The sequence below is a fragment of the Fusarium musae genome, chromosome 4, assembly GCF_019915245.1.
Source record: "Fusarium musae strain F31 chromosome 4, whole genome shotgun sequence".
Classification (NCBI taxonomy): domain Eukaryota; kingdom Fungi; phylum Ascomycota; class Sordariomycetes; order Hypocreales; family Nectriaceae; genus Fusarium; species Fusarium musae.
Window position 1 is genome coordinate 618,478 of NC_058390.1, and position 22,212 is coordinate 640,689.

The 22,212-nt window shown below is 49.8% G+C and overlaps 7 protein-coding genes across 7 annotated transcripts; 4 read left to right on the forward strand and 3 right to left on the reverse strand.

The window, feature by feature from the left end:
- Positions 1-467: 467 nt before the first annotated feature.
- J7337_005143 (uncharacterized protein) lies at positions 468-1,769 on the forward strand (the record flags this gene model as incomplete). Its single annotated transcript, XM_044822825.1, has 1 exon — positions 468-1,769. The coding sequence occupies one exon, from the start codon at positions 468-470 to the stop codon at positions 1,767-1,769; it is 1,302 nt and encodes a 433-aa protein (XP_044681316.1).
- A 3,032-nt stretch (positions 1,770-4,801) lies between these two features.
- J7337_005144 (uncharacterized protein) lies at positions 4,802-6,591 on the forward strand (the record flags this gene model as incomplete). The annotated part of the gene is made up of 4 exons (XM_044822826.1): positions 4,802-4,908; positions 4,961-5,286; positions 5,348-5,808; positions 5,863-6,591. 4 exons carry the CDS (start codon positions 4,802-4,804, stop codon positions 6,589-6,591), a joined length of 1,623 nt encoding a protein of 540 aa, XP_044681317.1.
- Positions 6,592-7,074: 483 nt separating this feature from the next.
- J7337_005145 (uncharacterized protein) lies at positions 7,075-8,757 on the forward strand (the record flags this gene model as incomplete). Its single annotated transcript, XM_044822827.1, has 2 exons — positions 7,075-8,627; positions 8,685-8,757. 2 exons carry the CDS (start codon positions 7,075-7,077, stop codon positions 8,755-8,757), a joined length of 1,626 nt encoding a protein of 541 aa, XP_044681318.1.
- Positions 8,758-8,783: 26 nt separating this feature from the next.
- On the reverse strand, positions 8,784-10,633 carry DBP3 (RNA-dependent ATPase; the record flags this gene model as incomplete). The annotated part of the gene is made up of 3 exons (XM_044822828.1): positions 8,784-8,937; positions 8,985-9,097; positions 9,143-10,633. The coding sequence occupies 3 exons, from the start codon at positions 10,631-10,633 to the stop codon at positions 8,784-8,786; spliced, it is 1,758 nt and encodes a 585-aa protein (XP_044681319.1).
- A 2,341-nt stretch (positions 10,634-12,974) lies between these two features.
- Positions 12,975-13,940, forward strand: J7337_005147 (uncharacterized protein; the record flags this gene model as incomplete). Its single annotated transcript, XM_044822829.1, has 6 exons — positions 12,975-13,070; positions 13,133-13,158; positions 13,211-13,249; positions 13,299-13,327; positions 13,385-13,530; positions 13,581-13,940. The coding sequence occupies 6 exons, from the start codon at positions 12,975-12,977 to the stop codon at positions 13,938-13,940; spliced, it is 696 nt and encodes a 231-aa protein (XP_044681320.1).
- Positions 13,941-14,334: 394 nt separating this feature from the next.
- On the reverse strand, positions 14,335-16,889 carry J7337_005148 (uncharacterized protein; the record flags this gene model as incomplete). The annotated part of the gene is made up of 3 exons (XM_044822830.1): positions 14,335-14,479; positions 14,529-16,620; positions 16,862-16,889. The coding sequence occupies 3 exons, from the start codon at positions 16,887-16,889 to the stop codon at positions 14,335-14,337; spliced, it is 2,265 nt and encodes a 754-aa protein (XP_044681321.1).
- Positions 16,890-17,861: 972 nt separating this feature from the next.
- J7337_005149 (uncharacterized protein) lies at positions 17,862-21,862 on the reverse strand (the record flags this gene model as incomplete). Its single annotated transcript, XM_044822831.1, has 2 exons — positions 17,862-21,344; positions 21,407-21,862. 2 exons carry the CDS (start codon positions 21,860-21,862, stop codon positions 17,862-17,864), a joined length of 3,939 nt encoding a protein of 1,312 aa, XP_044681322.1.
- Positions 21,863-22,212: the final 350 nt, after the last annotated feature.

The window sequence follows — 22,212 nt, forward strand, 5'->3', positions numbered from 1 at the left end:
TTCCTAAGCTTAGGATACCATTGTTACCCAAGTTTGTAATATCTTTACTGCGTTATTTTGATACCTCATATCAAGGACTGGTGTTTTCCTGCTCCCCAAGGTCACCTCATGGACTGAGCCTGCTGAACATCACTCATGTGTCCAGTTCCTTCTTTTATGAGCCAGCTGTAGCTTTCTTTACCTACCTACCTACTTACCTTGAGTAAGGCAGGGAGGAGAGAAAGTTCGGGTCCTTAATTCCAAATGACAAAAAGTCTTAGGTGAGTTCATAAGTTTAGGCAGGTAGGTAGGATAATTTTAGGGCAAGTTCTGCTGAGTTTAGACTGAAACTGCGAATATGAACCCTCCTCCCAGTTTCTTTCCTCAGTACATCTACAATCCAACTCAACATCAGCATCACTCTCCAGCTTCATCATCTTCTTCTTCATCAACATTCGTTACACACTGCATCCCTTACATCAACAAACATGTCCAACGCGAGCGAGAGCAGCAAAAATGCTGCAGCTTCGTCCCAAAATGGCAGTGTTTTACAACGCCCAGCAAATCCCGGCCCGGCCTCACAAATGTGGCCTACTCCATCATCACCTCCAACAACCACGGTGGCGATGCAGAACCACAGACGAATGGTTTACCATCAACTGCAATCACAGCTCATTTCCCCTGAAGATCAAGAAAAACTCCTCTGCGAGTGGTTCGTCAAGGTACCAGATGCCAAGGAGCAGGCCGCTGTAGAAAGAACTCGTGCTTTCTTCGGCAAAGATCCTTACTCCGCGCCATATCACAGCTACTATATCTCTGGTGAAGTAAACGATGACTACATCAGGTTCGTGATCCGCAGCGGCCTTCGACGCGGGCGCATTTCACAGCAAGATTTAAGGGAGTTCATTACCGAACGAATGGTCCCTTTTGAGGAATCAGGTCTAAGATTTTCCCTTGTCCTGATTCGCATAAAGTCCTACCTCTGTCTCGAACGCAGGATACCTTTCCTTTTTACTATTCGTGGTACGGGCGGTACAGACCCTGGGCCTAGGGGAGCACGTATCGTGGCACAAGTGACCACTGACGGGTTGGTCGACTTTACAGAGCTCAAGAGTGGTAAATCTGTTGAGGGGACAGTTGAAGCTGAAGAGGCAGAGCCCCAGAATACCTCTCTGCAAGAAGTCCTGAAATCCTACTACACCAATTACAGCCTATATCGGAAAGAGGTTGGCCAATCACATGTGAATAGCGTGCTTTCTAAGGAGAAGTCTCATGAGGACGATGGCAGGTCGCCTGTGAGCGGCGAGCCTTCTGAGGAGAAGCCTGATGAGGGCGATGGTGACAAGTCACCTGTGAGCGGCGAGACCCTTGATGAGAATGGTGGTGAGGGTGGTGTCCATATATCGCCTATGGACGATGAGTCGTCCGAGGCGGTTGATGAGGACGATGGCCATGTTTCCGACGACTCTGATCAAACTACAGCGCCTACGTCCTGCGGTAGCGAGACTGGCGAGTCGGATTACCAAGAGCGCCGTCGCATAATCGGAGAATTGTACAAGGCAGTAGCCGAGCAATCCAAGCGACGCGCTCGAAAGGAGCTAGAACATATGTGCTTGAAGATTAGCCTATGTGACAAAATGGCAGATCTTAAAAGTCTGGCAAAGCGAATGAGTGAGACGGAAGACCAAATGGATCAGCACGAACGGAAAATCGAGGATAAAAAGTTCACGAATCCAGAGGACCAGCAGACGCTACATACACACACGGGGCGACGGAAATCTACTGTTTGAGAGTGTTCTCGGGAACATAGTAAAGGAGTTGAAACCAAGGTCGTTGCTCGAAGAGCGCAAAGCGTCGATTCTCGCTCGGGTCGGGAGGAAAGCGTATGTCGAACTTTAGTCTATCATTCTTGTGGTGTATCATTCAGCGGAAGAGGTCATGGTAACAGATAGACGATACAGAGTATAAAGCGATGCAACTCATTCTATCCGTTTCGCTGATTGCACATTTAATGGAGCACTCCGAGTTTAGTGTAGGGATATGTTGCCCCGCGAGTGTTCCAGCATCTGTCAACGCCTAGAGACCCAGAGAATCATTGCCCTTCTTGTCATCAAGGGCCCAGTAAGTTGCAATAAAGGATCGTTTCATGTAAGCGGAGTGAGTTCCCCAGATCCTACGGTATCATGGCCTCGGACGTAGAAAACATCGCACCTTGATATAGGGTGTCAAAACAAACTCAGCAAAAGGGATCCTAAATATAGTGAAGATATCATGAACTTATGCTAATTTACCTAAGTCTTTTTGTCATTTAAGATCAAGGTCCTTTGTTTTCTTTCCTCTCCCCCCCCCTCCTCTCCTCTCCTCTTCTAGGCTCCATAGCCAACCCCGCATACGCACAGAATGGGAACGTTATCAGTAACGTACTCCATACGGAGTAGGCAGAGCCAATTTACAAATGTTGGAGATGATATGGGGTGCCCATGGAGAAGCATGCAGTCATACAAGTCGGGGGTTGTAGTCAAACATTAGCGGGACGTGTTAAGCATTCAACGGTCCGACAAAAGAGACTAGACTAGGAGGGTCGCAGTGATAAATGGACATTTGTATTCGCCCAACGGTTGCTTATCCCCCTCCCCCGCGGGGATTGTCAAGAGCCCGTGGACGTGGAGGATGGAGAGATATATTAGCTGACTCCACAATACCGCCGATTCAAAGAAAAATGAAGGGATCGCACGAGTCGAGTTATCCCTGCTCACTGCTCGAAGTCTCCATATCGTGATGCCGGTAGCCGTGAGAAACGGTGCAGATCTCGGTGCTTCTGCTAACAAGACTCGGCGCTAGGTGGCATTACCGGTCCGACAAGCTAGTGGCCAGGGTTTGTGATATTGAGGGTGGAGGATTGAGTGGAAATGGACGTGATCATCAACTGACAGGCTGGTCTCGCCCCAATATGCGGGGTTTTGGGTGTTAAGCGATGCGATGCTGATGCTGATGGCCCCCATGGAGTGAGTGTCTGGGGAATCGAGGAGTGGTTTGTTAGTCGGGACTGTTGAGTTGGTGTTGAAGAATCAGCCGCTGATCAGTCGAGTCGTTGAAACTTAAATGTCACAGGTTTCTACACTACCTTACCTAGGAATGGCTCTCAGTATATCGAGATTCTACAATTGAGCTTCTGGAGATCAGTATCATAACCGAGATCACGTTCATGATAACCAGAGACCGTCAATTGCATATTGCGAGGCTGCAAACCTATGATAGTGATCACAAACAATACTCTCTTCAATGAATACATATTGTTGAATGGCCAGTATAAAGTTAAGGTTAGGGCTTGAACAAGGGTTTCCCATCCTCTCAGCCCTCTCTCCAACCACAGCGACAACAGCAACAGCCACTCTAAGCTACAGCTCTGGCGCCTCATACTTTCAGCCTTGTAGCGCCAAGCGCCTTATTCTAAGCGAGGCATCGACGCCATTCCGCATTCCCAATAGTTAGTTAACGCATGAGGCTTTGTTTCCACATTCAATGCAGAAATTTCATGATATGACAGTGTCGTTATGGCAACTCGTAAAAGAAAGGTGAGCTGAGCTGAGCTGAGCTGAACTGAACTGAGCTAAAGCCCCTCGGGGGGTTATTATTAGTGTATGTAGTCAGTAGACGTGAAGAAAAATGCGTTGGGCCTGAATGCCCTCATGAAATGAAAAGATACACTTCCACAATAGGGCCGAAGTGGTTGATGGTCTTTGCGCGCGCTACTCGTCAAGCCGCCGGCTCCGAGAGCGTCACCAGCGAACTTGGTTGTCAGCTGCTTAGCACCTCACAAACACAAACGGTACTGATAAATTAATCCTTTTTACTAGGTATCGTTTTTGCAGTGTCGTTTCGCTGAACATCTCTAGTTTCTCGTCGTGGCAAAAAGACATCAATCAAATAAGCTCGCTCACTCACACGAGTTAAACAAACTTGCCAAAAATGGTAATAGGGCTCTTCGGCATCTGCGTCGCCGAGCCGGCCTGGCCCGGCTCTTGGCTCGGGGGGAGGAAAGGTATCCACTCTTTAACTTACAAGTTACAACGGTACAACCCCAGGCGATGGGATTATTTAGAGTGCATGTACCTACCTACTCCAAATTACATGGATGTGGAGTTTGAGTCTGTCCGTTTAAGCACGAGGGCGCCGAGAAAAACAGGACCTGGGGAAGATGGAGTCTGTTTGGGGAAGCTTGTTTGCTCTGACGGGTTCTGCAGCCCAAGACGACGAGACACTTTTACATAGTTGCCTATAACACCTACCTACGTCTTCTGCTATAGCTATGGAATAGGGCAAAACGCCACCATCTACCCGTCTCTTTAGTTCAAGCCGCTCTCCACGGTGAAGGCGTTTATATCTTCCCTCGCCAGTGCCAGTGACGACACTCGTTGAGGGGAAAGCCAACCAGCAGCCACACCAGATCTTTGCTGAGCCAATGAACCGCATGACCTCCTCACCCCCAGCTTAGTTCTCTTTTTAAACTACACCATCGTAAGGTGGTGATGGTGCGGCTGCTCCGCACTCCACTAGCTCGGGCAAGCCGTGGGATAGCTAGCTCCCCAGCTTAGCTTTTTAGCTTCCTGGGGGGGAGAGGTCATGTTACGCAAGAGGAGGGTTTTTTTGGTCCAAGTATACTACACAGAAGTTTACTGATGATGCCTTGTTTGGGGTTTAAAAGAGACAATCTCCCGCCTTGGTTTTTGCTCTTCTGTTCTATCATCACTCACACTTCATACTTGTTTATACACTATTAGTTCTCTATTACACACTCTTGCTTTGAGTGTCGATCTTCATCATGAACGCTATTCGAAGGGCATCCCTCAGCAAGCCCGAGGAGGCTGGCAAGGCATGGCCTGCTATCGCCATCGGCTTGTTTGTCGCCTTTGGTGGTGTTCTCTACGGGTAAGCTACCCTTCTCTTCACTGGAGATCCATCGTGAGGTTAACAATCGCAGTTATGACACAGGTACCATCTCTGGTATTTTGGCCATGCCCTACTGGCAGCGCCTCTTCAGCACCGGCTACACAGACGCCAAGGGCAACCCCAACATCACGACCGGCCAAGAGTCCAGCATCGTCTCCATCCTCTCAGCCGGCACGTTCTTCGGCGCCCTCTCCTCTCCCTTCATGACTGACTACATCGGTCGTCGTCCCGGTCTCATGATCGCCACTTGGGTCTTCAACCTCGGCGTCGCTCTCCAAACTGCTGCTACTGCCATCCCCATGTTCCTCGCTGGTCGATTCTTCGCCGGTTTCGGTGTCGGTCAAATTTCCGCTATTAGTAAGTTAAACCCACCGCGTGACAGCTTCAGAGTTTCGAACTAACATGCCTTTTTCTTTAGTCCCCCTGTACCAGTCTGAGACAGCACCAAAGTGGATTCGAGGTGCCATCGTCGGTTCATACCAATGGGCCATCACAATCGGTCTTCTCCTCGCCGCTATCGTAAACAACGCGACAGGCAAGCGAAACGACACAGGCTCATACCGTATCCCCATCGCCGTCCAGTTCGCCTACTCCCTCGTCCTCTTCGGTGGCATGCTCATCCTCCCCGAAACACCTCGATTCCTCATCAAGAAAGACCGCCACGATGATGCTTCTAAAGCTCTCTCCAAGATCCGCCGTCTTAGTCCTGATCACCCTGCTGTTCAGGCTGAGCTCAGCGAGATCAAGGCTAACCACGACCATGAGATGAGCCTCGGAACATCTTCTTACATTGACTGCTTCAAGCCTCCTATTCTTAAGCGCCAGTTCACCGGTTGTGCTCTCCAGGCTCTGCAGCAGCTCACTGGTATCAACTTCATCGTAAGTTCTCACTTCACTATCTCGTGGTTATGAGACATGACTAACAAACTTCAGTTCTACTATGGTACCAAGTACTTTGAGAACTCGGGTATCTCCAGCGGTTTCACCATTTCCATGATCACATCAGCCATCAACGTCGCTTCCACTCTCCCTGGAATGTACGCCATTGACAAGTGGGGTCGTCGTCCTCTTCTTCTCTGGGGTGCTGTCGGCATGTGTGTCTCCCAGTTCATCGTCGCCATGTCCGGTACCTTCTCCACAGGCCAAGACAGCGCTGGAGTCATCTTCGTGAAGAGCTTGGCTGGCCAGAAGGCTGCCGTCTCTTTCGTCTGTATCTACATCTTCTTCTTCGCCTCAACATGGGGTCCCCTGGCCTGGGTCGTCACTGGTGAGATCTTCCCTCTCCAGACCCGAGCCAAGTCCCTTTCTATGACCACCGCAACCAACTGGCTCTTCAACTGGGCCATCGCCTACTCCACCCCTTACCTCGTCGACTACGGTTCCGGCAAGGCCAACCTCCAGTCCAAGATCTTCTTCATCTGGTTCGGCTGCTGTTTCCTGTGCATCGCCTTCGTCTACTTCTTCATCTACGAGACCAAGGGTCTAACCCTCGAGGAGGTTGACCAGCTCTATGATGAGGTTAGCGTTGCCCGAAAGTCCATTGGCTGGAGGCCTCAAGAGACTTGGCAGCACCGCAACAGTGTTGCTGGAGCTGGTGGCAAGATGTTCAATGAGGGTCACGAGCAGGGCGAGGTTTCTCACACTGAGAAGAATGATGTCTAAAGGATAGACTCTTGTAATGATATCGATTGATGAGGAAGATGTTGTTTGGGTTGCTGAATTTGGAAGTTCTGCTGTCGGTAGACTACGACTATGAGATGAGATAAATAACTAGCTGATATCCATGAATTTATTGCTCCGTACTTTTGTTCATATTACCTCTGTCGATGTGAAACCTTACGTGATATACAATAATCTTTGGATGCAAGTCGATATCAGTAGTCGGCATAACATCTCTGCCATCATCAGTCTGTCTTCTCCCACCCTATAGCTGGCGGGGAATCTTAAGGCGAAAAACTCCCAGGCGGGTCCCGCCCTGCATTAGCACTCCCGCACCCTCAGCACCCACTGCAACCCACTGAAGCACTGAGACATCCGCACCTCCCATCAACACGTGTCAAACAACCCGCGATATCTTCATCTTCAACCTCATCTCATCTCACTTCCCTCCACCCACAGTCGCTCATTTCTCCCACAACCGCTAAAATGTCTCCCTCCACTGAAAAAGAAAGCCCTCCGGCGCCCTCAATGATCAAAGGCGCCTCCCTCCTCATCATCCTCCAGCTCGCCTCCCGCCTCATAACGTTCATCGCCAACCAACTCCTCCTGCGGTATCTCACAGCACCGCTTCTAGGTCTTTCAACTCAACTTGAGGTGTACTACCTCTCAGTTCTCTTCTTTGCACGCGAAAGTCTTCGTGTTGCTATTCAACGACGAGACTCGGGATCGCAGGCTAAAGAGGAGAGTCAAGCTGTGGTGAATCTGGGATATCTCGCCATTGGACTGGGAAGCTTTGTCAGTCTTGGGTTGGGGTGGATGTATCTTGCGTATGCGAATGAGATTACGCTTGCTACGCCGTATTTGGTTGAATCGCTGTATCTTTATGGGTTTGCGGCTATGGTGGAGTTGTTGTCGGAACCGTGTTTTGTTCTCATGCAGACGAGGCTGCAGTTTGGGACACGAGCTGCTGCTGAGTCGATTGCTACATTTCTGAGATGTATCGTTGTGTTTGGTTCTGCTGTCTGGGCATCCAAGCACAATGATATCGGGGTCCTGCCTTTTGCCCTTGGACAGATCACCTATGGTGTCTCACTACTCCTCGTCTACCTAATCTCGGGATATCGTCTCGCCTCATCAATCGGCTTCTCACTGCTTCCCAAAACAATCACCTCAAAGGACAATCGCTTCTGGGCCTCCATGTTTGATCGGTCAACGATCGGTCTCGCAGGGAGCATGATGGCCCAGAGCTTGGTCAAGCACCTCCTCACCCAAGGCGACACATTCCTCATCTCCTTTCTCGCATCCGCCAGCGTCCAAGGCGCATACGCTCTCGCAAACAACTACGGAAGTCTCCTTGCCCGTCTTCTCTTCCAACCCGTTGAAGAGAGTAGCCGAAGTTACTTCTCCCGCTTGCTGTCATCTGTAACACCTGTCAAACAAGGCGGCAAGCCAGTTCAGGAAGTGACAGAAGCGAAGCAGAACCTGCAAACTCTTCTTCGCCTGTATATCCTCTTGACTTCAGTCATCATCAGTCTTGGGCCTTTTGCTGCTCCGCCTCTTCTGGCTATTGTGGCAGGTAAGCAGTGGGCTGGCTCAGGGGCAGGTGATGTGCTTGCAGCGTACTGTTTCTACATTCCCTTCATGGGTCTTAACGGTCTCACAGAATCATTCGTGGCGTCAGTCGCTACTGAAGCCGAAGTCCACATCCAGTCCGTTTGGATGGGCGCATTCTCTGTCATCTTCGCCGCATCAGCTTTCCTCTTCATGAGAATCTACCCTCTTGGTGCAATCGGACTCGTGCTAGCCAACATCATCAACATGGGGTGTCGCATCATCTGGAGCGGAGCATTCATCAAGCGTTTCTTCAAAAGGCACGGAACCGACTTCAAGATCAAATCACTTATTCCCGAGAGCACACTCGGCGTCTCGATCGCTACAGCTATCCTCCTCAGGCAACTAAAAGTCGTAGACAACGCAGATCAACCGATCAAATCTCTCGTCAAGATCGCTGGCTCCGCTATCCCATTATTGCTTCTAATGTACGTCTACAAAATTCCAAAAGCAAACTTTTTGAAAACAACATCTAATCATCGCAGCCTGGTCCTCGAGCGCCATTTTATCCTCGAGTGTCTAAACTCGGTCCGCGGTCGCAATGCCGCAAAACAATAGTGCTCCCCATAATAGTCGTAATTCTATTAATCAAATGTGATCTTGGTCGACTTGGCGTTCATGTCGACATCCTTGAAGAAAGCGCCGTACATGTCGTGAGTCTTCTTCTTAACGGTGGTACCGAACTTGAGAAGATCTTCGGGTACGGGCTGGTTGGCACCTCGAAGAATGTTGACAAGCCTGAATATGTAAGTATGTATTCATTTGTGGGTATATCAGGTACTTACGAGCCGGAGTGCGACTTATCCTCAACGGTAAAGAAGGTGATAGCCTCACCAGTCTTGCCGGCACGGCCAGTTCGGCCAATGCGGTGGACGTAATCCTCAATGGTCAAGGGGAACTAGAAAATTAGCGAAGTTGGGGTGGCGATTTGGGTTGGACATACTGTAACGTTGATAACAAGCTTAACCTCGGGGATATCAAGACCACGAGCAGCGACATCCGTAGCAACAAGAACAGGAGTGGCTCCAGACTTGAAAGCCTCAAGACTCCTTGTTCGCTGCTCCTGTCGCAGATCACCGTGAATACCACCAACACGAATACCCTTGCGGGCCAAGGTATTCTCCACACGTGTAGCCTCCTTCTTGTACAGACAGAAGACCAAGATACGGTCATTCTTCTGCTTACCCTGCTGGTGCTCCTTCAGAAGCTGGAACAGACGGTGCTCCTTCTCTCTGGGGTCAAGAACCTCGACTCGCTGTGTAATTCTTGTGTTGGCTTGCAACTCAACAGATCCATCGGCTGTCTCCTTACCGCCAGATCCAATGGCAATCTTTACAGGGCTGACCATGAAGGAAGAGGCGAGGGACTGGACGGACTGCGGCCATGTAGCTGTGAACATGAGTGTCTGGCGCTTCTCGCGAGGAAGGCAGGCACCCAAGATCTGCTTAATATCCTCCTCGAAACCCTTATCAAGCATACGATCAGCCTCGTCGAGAACGGCGAAAGTAACTTGGCTAAGATCAACGGTTCCATCAGACATGAAGTCCTTAAGACGACCAGGGGTAGCGACAATGATGTCAGCGCCACATCGGAGTTGGTTTCGCTGATCATCCTTGGAAGCGCCACCGTACAGACACACACACTTGAGCTTGTTCAGCGCAGCCACGGAAGCCATCTGCTCATAGGTCTGCATGGCAAGTTCTCGTGTAGGCGAAACAACAACGGCCTTGGTGCCCTTGTACTTGATTTCAGAAACAGCCTCAACACAGGGAAGAGCGAAAGCCATGGTCTTTCCTGATCCTGTCTCAGCGACACCGATGACATCGCGTCCAGAGAGAGTGAAGGGCCATGAAGCGGACTGGATAGGTGTAGGGGCCTTGTAGTTGGCGAATGGCGAGGGCTTCTTCTCGAGGAGGTTTGTGGCGGGTAGTTGGTGGAATTCCAGAACGGGGCGAAGAGTGACGGTCTCGGTCTTGGGGTCGGTGATGGTGATCTGGTTCTTGGAGAGGAATTCGTCAATCTGGGCTTGAGGAACGTTGGAGAGGCTTGCAGTCTGGACGTAAGCAGCATCAGAAGATCCGTCGTCAGAAGATTCATAAGCGACCTTGGCCTTCTTCTCCTTCTTAGCCTTCTTCTCCTTAGGTGCCTCCTCGACAGCTTCAGTAGTCTCAGCAGACTCCTCAGCGGCCTTTGCCTTCTTGGCCTTCTTCTTTTCCTTCTTAGCCTTCTTGCGCTCAGCACGCTCGGCCTCAGAATCGCCAGCCTCATCAGCAAGAGTCTCCTGCTTTTCAGTCTTGCGCTTCTTGTCCTTCTTCTTGTCCTTGCGCTCTTTCTTTAGACGAGCCTTCTCGTCGTCGGTGACCTTGGTCTTCTTGGAGGGTCGGTCGACGACGGCATCCTCGCTATCAGCAAGGAGATGCTTTGTAGCAGCCATTGTGAAAGATTATATGTGATATTCGACCGGGGAGAAAGTTGTACGAGTGGCGGTCGAGGGTATCGCAGAATGGCTGGGAGCAAATTGCGACGTAAAAATGGGTGGGATGTTTTACAGAGCGAGCGCAAAAAATCTCTTATCGATAAGACAAAACCCGTTCGTCTTCGGCCTTCCAGTTTAGACCCACTTTCCGCTGTCCCCGGGACGGTACGTACCTAAATTCCTTTATCGAAGGACCCCGAATTGAACCGTTTCTTCTCAGTCACTTGACAATCACTACCCATATTATGCGTTGACAGCATTTCATGTTGTGATATTGAACTAACGGTTGTACAATTACAATGCTTGTCATTGTAGTCACCAAGCTGGGTTCACAGTTCAGGCAGTCGGCGACACGTGTGCCCTGTTGTGTCCTCGCTTTTCAAACATGTAGTTAATAAACGACTTACAACATCTCTAGTCTCGTAACGATCGTGCATGCTCCCTTTTAAGTCGGTCGCGAACGCTACAGTTGTAATACCTGCAGTTCTGTCACAGGACCTATCAAAATGCAAGTTGCCGTTCGGTTCTGTCAAGCTGGGGATAGAGTTACCTCGATGCCTCACTTACCGGGCGATATAACAGAGTCATGATTGGGTTATTTCTGATTTGTATTAGACCACCTTGGTTTATACGGCATCTTGATTTGTACTATTTAGTCCTAGGAAAGTCATGAAGTATCCCTTGTCCTCCTCTTTGCCAAAAACTTCATAGTCTCTGTTGGACTACTTCACCGTCGCGTCGGGCGTCGGTTGTGAGAGCTTAACTAACATGTCTGTCTCGTTCCTTAGATGACGATTCGAGAGTCCCAAATGGGTATCTGAACGATAGATGGCATACAAGTGTACGCCGGACCCCAGCCCCATGAAGAATGAACTGTGTTCCCTATGTTTCGCATTGGTCTCCTCAGTGGCCCATGAGACTTCACCATGAATACTAGGAGTGACCCGCTTTGTTCTCTCGAGGGCCGTTCTGGGGTCTACGGAGTCGGTATTCGATCTGCATATTACGCACAATGGCTTGGCTCTCTTCTTATGGAATACCTTTCTGAGGAGAACCTCGCAGATTTGCGATTTATCAGTCTGTATTCTTCAGCAGCCGCATCTATATCTCTTGTCATTGGAGTCGCTTACGACTCACTTGAGCCACTCGACGTATACTTCTTACTTCTCCTAACTATAGGTTTCTTCCTATTTCAGATTCCGTTATACATCTGGCGTATCCTCACAAGATGTCAACCTCACCTTGACCCGTTCCAACTGTCAAAGGAGAGCCATGGACATTTCTACCATCTCATGAGTCTTACAGTATTCTCAGCGAACGTATCAATTGGAACATGGTACTTCACATCCTTTCTCCCTCAGCTTGACCGTGATTGCCGTGACCTGGTCTTTCTATTTGGCAAGGTCAGTCTGGAAGGTCGGGGGTATACAACAGCTGGCTCGATATTCTTCATTGGGGCTCTTGTCGGTATTGGTGGGTTTATCTTCCTGGACGCTTGTTGCACTATCACCAAGTCAAGTTCGCGACATAGGAGAGCAAGGTGAGATCGTTTCAAGCTACTCAACTGCACGACTGAACACATTCAGGGCGAGAATTATTTGGCGGCTCAGAGTACTCCGCGGAATGTCTGGTTTCATCATCTTTACACTTTTAGTTCTATCTATCGAACTTCCTATAAAGTGGAACCACATCCAAGGCGTTGACGAGTTTACTACAGTCGCACAACTACTGCCCCTTATGCTCACTATTGGAATATTCCTACGATCTTGGGCTGTTTATGCCAGCGGAGCCAAGGATACCTCGGGAAGACGAAGGCGACGCAGACCTCCTTCAACTTCCACTTCCTCTTCATCAACATCTACATCTACATCTACATCGACCCCATCAAGTAGCAACTCTTCTCAGGTCATAGGATATTATTATATGTACCCTGCTGACCAGAATGATGAGGAAGAACCTCAGTATGACCACGATGATTACTATGACTATTATAACGATCACAATGATTATCACAACAACTACAATAACTATTCAAATGCAGAAGAAGAGGGCCAGACTCAAGTTCAGTGGCCACAAGGAGTTCATTTCTCTCGTTGGTAAATTGACAATAAATATATCTTTATCACCAAATCAAGGTGAAGTTCGGTGACCTCGGTGAACCCCGCCGCACAGACCCTTGAGACCCCTTCCACCCCGCAACCGCAAGTAAACAAAACCATCAATTCCCAAACCCAACTCAACCCGTCACAATCGCCAGCACGTACCCTTCATTCCAATTGATATCCCAGTAGCGCCTAAAATGTCGTCAAAGGAAGCTTCCAAGAGTAAGGACAAGGATAAGTCCAAGGTCCATAAGCTCTCCCTCAAGGGTAGCGCTCGTCTTGTCGCTGAATTTGTATGTTAGAACAAGCTGATTTCCTACTTGGGCGAGAGTTTTGCTAACCGTTGAGTTTACAGTTTCAATATTCTATTCACAGCATTCTGTACGCGAACCTATGCTTTATAGGTCGGCGATGTTTATTGACGATATGATAGCTTCCAACGAGGTGTCTATCCTGCCGAGGACTTTACAGTGTATGTGCATTGCGACCGGTTCTCTCGAGCATCAACTGACAACATCCAGCGTCAAGAAATATGGCCTCAACATGCTGGGTAAGCCCACGGCCATTCTATTCATGGCGACCGAACCTTGCGACTAACACTGTCCAGTCTCGGCCGATGACCAAGTAAAAGCCTACATCAAAAAGATCATGTCCCAGCTCGACAAATGGATGGTCGGCGGCAAGATCTCCAAGCTCGTCATCGTCATCACAGACAAAGACACAGGCGAGCACGTCGAGCGCTGGCAATTCGACGTATGCCTTTCCAACCCCCGCTCCCCCTACAACCTCTCTAACTTCAACAGGTCCAAATCTTTCAACCCGTCAAGAAATCCAAGTCCTCCAAATCCTCCTCCAAAGACCAAGAAAACGCCGCTCCCGCTGGCTCCGCGCCCACAGCCCCCGAAAAGACAGAAACAGAGATTCAAGCCGAAATCGCAGCTATTTTCCGACAAATCACCGCTTCTGTTACGTTTCTGCCTCAGCTCAGCGGCGATTGCACATTTAACGTCCTCGTTTACGCTGATGCGGATAGTGAGGTCCCTGTTGAGTGGGGTGATTCCGATGCGAAGGAGATTGAGAATGGAGAAAAGGTGCAACTGAGGGGGTTCAGCACGGCGAATCACCGTGTTGATACTTTGGTCAGCTATCGATTTACCGATTAAGCTGGAGGATTTCGAGTGTACAGTGGAGGGAAAGAGATGAGTGAGTTACTTTTGGTGGATTTCGGCATAACTCAGGCATGATTTATCTTGAGAGGCGTTACGAGGCGCCTTGGGGACTTTGTTTGTCCATATTCAACATTCAACGGTCATGATGGATTTGTACGATACGTATCAGGATATTTTGTTATCTAATCTTCGCAGACATAATACCCCGTCGCTTCTACATGATGTGTCTCGTCTGCTTTTCTAATGCCCGGATACTAAATCATGGCAGCGTGAACCATAGCCGCCATCACCTCTTCAACTTCGCGCCATTCACCGTCTCATGCAACCAACCTAACTTCAAATCCAACTGCGCCTCACCCGTTGCTATACAGTCGATAGCCTCGACTACCTAAACCCGCTTGAAAAAGTACACGTACGCAAACTTGCGCATCTCATCGACATCATGAGCTTCAACGACCTTCTCATCGTTGAAGAGCACCCAAGTTGGAACATTGGCATCTCCCAAAGCCTTGCGGATGAAAGCGACGTAGTGTCTAAAACTAGTTAGCATATCATGTGTTGCAATTGCGTGGAAATACTTACCCAGCATGGATGCTTGTGCCCTTGTGGCACACGATCGATCGGAGTTGGAAAGTAGCAGGCAAATCAGCACTTCCGGCAGGTTCCTTAGGAGCAGCTGCTTCGGCAGGAGCGTCATCGTCAAATGTTCCTTGGTCGTCAGGATGGCTGAACAGCCACTCAACAGCCCGCTCAACATCGCCACCTGTTTCTTTCAGTGCCTTCTTGGCTTGAGGGGCACCGAAACCCATGGCTCCCAGCATCTCAATTTTCTCAGGGTCGGCGGTGTTGGCGCCACCACTTTGAGCACCAAGATCAAGGGGCGCATCAATGTCGGGGTCCTCCATGTGTCCGAACAACCATTCCATCGCGGCGTTGGCGTCAGAATTTCCTGTAGCGTGAAGGGCACGCTCACAACGGTTGCGAGGGAAGCCCATGGCTTCGAGCTGAGCGAGGGCGGCAGCGTCGGGTTCGAAAGCTGGGGCTTTGACCTCAGGCTCATCTGGCAGTTGTTCCTCTCCAGGCTGCAGGCCCTTGGAAAGATATTCGTCCAAGTTGAAGGGCTCGTCCGGTACAAGGACAGGAACATCAACCTTGATAGGAACCCAGTTGACGACAGTCATCTTTCGTGCATTGACGACCAAGGTATCGGGGAATGTCTTAAATAACGATCGCTTGGTGAAACCATCCTTGCTTCCACAAGCAGAGCAAGTTAGCTCGACCTTCTCGGCTCCTGTGAAGTTATCGAGACACTCCTTGAGTGGCACGGGCTTGTAAGCGTCTGGTCCCTCTGAACCCTCCTCACGAGGTAGCTTTTCTAGGGGAACGTCGATAAAAATGTTGTCTTGCTCGTTGCTGCTGTATCGCACCTTGTGGCATCCCAAACATTGAAGTCTTTGCTCGAGAACAAATCGGAAGGGTTGTGTAGGGTCCTTTCCATCGGGGTGGGGAGATCGAGTGATAAGTTTGAATAGGTGCTGAAGGAATTCGAGGGCATCCTGCTGTCGCATTGTAGAAAACTCTTCATGTCCTCGGCCGATGAGGTGCTTGAGCATTGCTGGCGCAAGACCCTTCTGGTGTGTGATGCCCTCTGCAGCCACATCAGCGTCAGGCTTAGAGTATCGTCCAGACAAAAGTCCATCGGCTGTCTTTCGGAGCTGAGTCTCAATATCCGAAGCTGGTTCGGGAACGATGGGCAGGTCATCATTGGGTCGGAAGTATCTATCTTGGAATGACGGCATGTCAAAGAGACACTGGATGATACTGGCAAGGTAGCAGCTATTTCCGAGGTTCTTCAAACCGGTGAGACCAGGACCAAACAAGGGCTTGAGCTCCTTTCCGTCTTCCGTTGTCATGCTGAAATCCCACTTGAGATTCTGCTCAATCTGCATCTCAGTCAAGCTCTTTTCCGTCTTCTGACGCTCCGCTAATACGATGCCCCAGTGGTTCAAGTGCTCGCCCAGGTTGTCGTCCACTCGTTCGTCGTCACACTTGTAACAGTAGATATCGGCGGTTCCCTCAGGTGTGATAGATCCAAGCTTCACAGCGACGCCATGACCAGACTCATTGGCGTGAGCGAGAGCATGCGAGTTTCCGTCGACGCCACCCATCTGCTTACGGCCACATCCTAAGTTGCCACATTCAATACACAGCCAAAGATTCTCCGCTAGATCGCAAGCGTAGCAGTGACTCAAGTCGTTTTGCTCGATTTTCTTAGCAGGCGCTTGCTGCATCATTAAGATATGCTCGCAGCTGGTCAGCTCCTGTTCCCATGCCTTGACCTCTTCCTTTCGAGAAAATGTGTTCGCCTTGAGAATACCGTCGACCATGGGTGCGAGCTTGGGATGCGTTCGGTCGAGTTCGGTGTTACAGTCGAGGCACTTAACAGTCAGCGCTGTATCATATCGGTCCTCCTCAGTTTCAGCAGCGATAGCTAGCTTGGACATCTTGGCGGGTGGTTCGTCTCGTTCGACAATCTTTCTTGTGCGGCGGATGTTTAGAGCGAGGGGATGTTGGGTCAGCGCATAGTGAAGTTTATCATGGCTTCGGTCGCCAGCGCATCCTCCGTTGAAGCACTGAAGGCAGACATCGAGTCCAGCGGGATCATCCTGTTCAGCTTGGTCAGTAAGCTAAGCTTTAAAGACCAAGGGCTTGGCACTCAGCAAGTGGGAGTCTTACGATGGAGTCGAAACATTGGGTACAATCTTCGCGATAGACGGACTGGGAAGGGTTAGGGGGTGTCAGCCCTGCAGTATAGTCAGTCTCCAAAGTCCTACTGAGGTCGACCGCGAGCTTGTCGCAACTATCATGGCTGGTGGTCGATCAAATGGCGGGGTCGATTTTGAAGATTCACGTACCGATCAAGTCGAGATGCTGGCAAGCCATGATGGGAAATTTTTGGTTTCCTTCCTCTTTTTACAAGCTCAGGTGTGTTTGCGACAAGTAAAAGAGAGGATTGAGGTGTTATGGGTAGAAGGTTGATGTGGAATCAAGATCGAGCTGAAATCAGCATTGTAGTTGGAAGCTTCAGGCGCTTCAGTGATAGGCGGCACACGTCACTGGAGCTTAGGTGCCTGGGGAAGGCGGCGGGGCATTCCACCAGCCACTCAAACCATTTGGTGGCGCTGTGGCGTTACTCCTTTGATTGTGATGATTCCATACGGACGGAAGTGGTAATCGTGTTGCCTTTTGGCTGTTCTATTTGTTGCGATCTCTTTTGTCTCGAAAAACGGTATTTTGGCAGATCAAAACGTTGTATTCAGTGATACTGTTTCCTGATTGGCACTGGCTACCTACTTGACAAGTCTGGAGCGGCTTGTGAGTCTCACAACTCCAACAAGGCAGCTTGACGTTACACAACAATTGACTTAGGTGCCAATGCTGCAAGATATGGGCTTGAATTTGAATATCCCTGCCACCGGGAATTCGAGGAGGACAGGGCGTTCAGAACATTCATTCATTTACATGGTATCACAGCAGATTGCTTACCCTAAACTCACTGATTGAGCTCCATCTGGCAAACACCCGGCACAGAAGTTACCAATAATTAATTTACCAATAATTAATTCGCTTTGTAAACTCTGTCTTACTAAAATCAATACGATTGATATGAATGAGTTTGAAGACTGATAGACACCATCTCGCCCTACAAACTGCTCTTACCAAATTCTCTATGGCTTCAAGCACGGTCATAAGTTCTTCCAAAAAGCAAAAATATAAGATCTTACCTACCTTAGGTATTAAGGAAAACCAGGCTCAACTCTTCAATCGCTCCCTCATCTTAACAAGAGCCAGAAAACCCGACATTCAGTAAGATGTTGAGATGCAGCGGCATCGGATCCTTCTCCTATCACTACCTTACCTATTTCGCAATGATCCGATGTCCTGTTCCGAAATTGGAAATTGCCAACAGCCATGGAGCACATATCCCGCCCATCTGTAGAGAGGCTCTAGGCTCTCTTTTTCCATATTTTTGTCCATCGCACAGTCCATTGCTTCTGCGGCGACCTGCATCGCTTTGGCAAGATTCACTATGCGGCTGCTGCTGGCTTTTGGTGTATTGTCATCTGTGGTAGTGCTCTGTTTAGCGAACGAGTCGAAGAACAATTTCGAAAACCTCGACCCGTGTCCATCGTCAATGTTCCACAGCGTCGATACAGTTGAACTGGCCCCGGAACACATCAGTGCAGGGACAAGTCCCAAAACCTCGTCTCCAAGCGGTACATTCACGACCCCCCCTTGGCAAGCTATCATGTTGACGTGTGTACCGGGTGAGACACGGATGTCGAAGATTTCTCGGGCAGTCACGCTCTCGATTTGAGGTTGCTCCTCAGATGGTGCATAAGGCATGGTAAAAACGATCTTGTGGCCCAGAGGATTTTTTGATTCCCAGCCGCAATGTGTGTGTAGATGAAGGAGACGAGACTTGACAGCCTCATCCAGGAATACCTCCTTGGGGGCAGTCTGGTCGATCATTGGTTTTGTGCCGAACCGACGGGCAAGTGTCTGAATGCTTTCGCGTCCAGCTCCATACCTCTTGGATTCTGATTCTGGAATACCTGATATGAATTTGGCGTTGATGGGCTTCGGAGTTTCTTGAGCTAACTCTGCAGCCGCGAAGCATGAGCGCAGAAGCGACTGGCTGTGTGTGTAAACAACGGGATTCCGGTGTATCAGCGCTCGATGTCCTCCAATCGCAAGTGCATGGAGTGGAAGCCGGTGGAGAGCAGTGGATGGACACAGTATAATGAGATCATCCTTCTTGACATGGCGGGAAAGCGGCGCGATGAGACCACCCAGCATGCTATCGAATGCTTTGCGTGCCTCTTCCGTGTCCAGAGTCTTCCCTGGGTCAAGATATGTTTTTAGCCAAGTATTCACATCTTCTACTCTTGTAGTCAACATATCCATGGTAAGTTTCACACTCATGTTTCCTTTGGATCGCTTCCTAACTGTGAGCAGCAACAGTCTACCGGTGGCCCCGGTGAAATACGGAGGGAGATGGAACCAGTCAGCCAGGGCAATGCTTGTACCGCTCTGGGCTGTGATCCTGGCCACATCAGACAAGTCGAACGGCTGAGCCTCTCTCAAGTCGAGGAGTTGCCTCAGCAAGTCGTGCGTCTCTCTCATGTTTCGACGATGCTTGTCCAGCTGCCTACGCAGATCGAACTTGGCCATCCCCTGAGCCTTCTCCATTCGCCGTTCAAGCTCCAGCATCTCGTAGTAACCACGTGCAGCTTCAGGACACGCCTTAATCCTGTCCACCATCTCAGTTGGATCGGACATACGCACGCCGATGGTCCGCGCCAGTGAACGTGCTTTGTACTTCTGCACCCACTGCCATACCTTTGTGATAGTCTCATCAGACGGTTCACCCGGGGCCGCGAGAAGCAATTCGATGGCCGTGAGGATTGTATATGCATTGGCATTGGACGCGGTGATGCTCTGCCGGTGTGTAATTCCTTCCAGGCCTGAACTGGAGGAGGCATGGAGCTCGCTCAACGAAAATATCTCATCAGCCGATTCGGCTTGACTGATTCCTCTATTGCGGAGGTCATGGATTTTCGCCCTGGCATAATCTGAGAGAGAGGAAGTATTGTTATCTGTCTTTTTGGGCCCATTGTCTACCATTCCACCTTTGGTATTCCTGGGGCTCGCTGCTTGCTCCTCTAATTGTCTTACCCGTCTGATCATGAACATGCAGATTTGCGCTCCAGATCGCTGATGAAGAGCCACCCGAACCAGGTCTTTGTTTCGACGAAACTCAGCCAGAGCACGGTCGTTGTATGTTTCAGCATTTTCCAATCGTTCTTCTGATTCAGCGCCGGTAAAGTCCGCCAAGTCATCTAGCGGTGCCATGTATGTGAATGCCATTTGGGCTAGCCAACTGCCCTTGTTGCCTGGAAACTTGTCTCGGACGATCTGGGGGAGGCTTTCTTCGAGCTCGAGTAGACTCTTGAGCTCAGAGAGGCGTAGGTCCCAGAGCTTAATATCACAAAAGTGCATCTGCCTTCCGAACCTAAGCATGACCAAGCAGAACAGTCGACGGTTCTTTTGATGTACAGGGGGCTTACTGAGCCATGAACAGAGACGCGCGTACCGCGCTTCTGTTGTCTCATCGATATCGGTGGCTTTGGGGAAGATAATAGCCTTCAATGCGGCTTCTGTCATGCCTCTGAACTCTTCAAAGGCAGAGTTCCCAGTGGTGATATCTTCAAGAAGCCACTTCAGTACCAGCTGAATGGACATTTCTTGTAGTTTTGCCTGATCTCCAATGACATCGCTCCAACCCCAATAGAATGTCTCATCCCCATCGTCATCCTGAATCTGAGGCTGGGGATCTGGCTGCACAGAAGAAGTGGTGTTCCTCCGGTAGCCCTGCCTCGAATGCATCCAGTTTCCCACCGATGGTGTGGATGTCTCCAGTTGACTTGCCTCCTCGTCTACCCTACCAGCTTCATCCTGTCGACGAAGACTTCGCAGGAGTGATGCCTGACTCCTGCGGAGCAATGCCCGCACCACTGGGGCGTCGAAGTGCGGATACTCATTAAAGAAGTTATCGATCCAGTCGAGAGCGCTATCGCGATCAATTAGGCTCGCGAGGGCCATGGAGTTGAGGTCAACATGATGATGAACCAGATCGCAGATATCCTCTGATACCGTCCGGTCATACGTATCGAGGCGCGTCTGCACGTCAAAATACGTGGTCCTGAACAGTTCCATTCCAGTGACCTCATAATATTTCCGGGACAGATCTGCAGCAGCCGCTAAGCAATAGCCAGTCTTCGTACCGTCGACAGCCTCCATGTGAGTGGCCAGTGCCTCTGTTCGCTCTAATCTGTCGATAGGGTCGTCGATGCATGACAGCCTCTCGTACGCCATTGCTTGCATATGCGGTGTGGCCTCCATGTTTCCGATACCGAAGTTATCGCAGAACCTCTGGAAAGCCGCCTCAGAGTTGTCGAACTCCTGAGCGGCGCTCTCTTGCTCTTGTAGTTGAATGTGTGTGGTTGCCCACTGAAGACGAACCACAGCCTCGATGTAGTCCCGACCCCGATTCGGAGGGATGCTTGCTACAGCCTCCAGAAACTCGGCGACCACAGGGCCTCGGTCTTCTGGTGGCGTACGATTTAGCTCCACGCGGAACAGGGCATTGGCCTCGTTGAACATGCCTCGCTGCGTCAGAGAGCGCCGCAGGAGTCGCAACCCACCCCAAGGTATCTTTTCACCTGAAGTGTCTGTCATGTCATGTAACGGGATGTGCTCTGCCTCCAAATTATTGTATCCCGAATAGAGCCTCGTGAACAGGCCTGCAATGACATATCTACGAATGCAACCTGCCTAAGCAACATGTTAGGTCGGCCATCATATCATGTTTGGGGGTTTTGGGACAGCTGCCGTACCTGGACATCAGTATAATCCGCTACAGGTACCCCAGAAAGCCAATGCTGTGTCGTTTCAATCTCTATCTTTGACGACGTCACATCACCTCGATGTCTCGTCCCGAGCATGGCCCACGTCAAAAGCATGAGTCGATGTTCGGGTGATTCGAAGTCTTCTTTGGCCTCTCGCAGCTGTGAAAGCTTTGAGTCTAGGATGTGCCATGCCCGGCCCCATTTGCCCGCCTCCAACTCGAGGTCAGCGTGCTCAATGACAACAACCGGAACTGCTGCAAAAGACCGAAGCTCATTGTCAAATATTGCTCTGGCTTCGTTTGCGAGACCTGACATCTTGAGCCAGATGGCACGTTCGAGCTGTTTGACAGCCTCTGGAGGCAATGAGCTGTACAGGGAGGTATATATCCCCCAGTAGTGAGGAGATATTGACATCTCACTCATTCGTTCCAATGGTACTTCCATTTCGAAGTTTTGGGTTTTGAAAAATAATATAAACGCTCAAGTTGGATTAGAGTAAGTGAAAACAGTGTATAAGATAAAGATCGAGATAATGCTGAGTATTTGGAAATGTTGTGTCGCTTCTTACAACAAGGCCATACCAATCTTATTATGCTATCCTTCTCATATTATATCCCCTCATCTTTTGCTCTTTGGCCTCACAGCTTTGTCTAACATGCACTTTTTTCAGCTCGTTTCAGCTTCTTTCCAATTGGGGAGTTGAGGGGAAGTCACACTGATCCTATTGGACGATATCGGTCAATAGCGTCCAGTGTGATGCGCAAGATAAAGCAATAAATGTGCACAACAAGGAT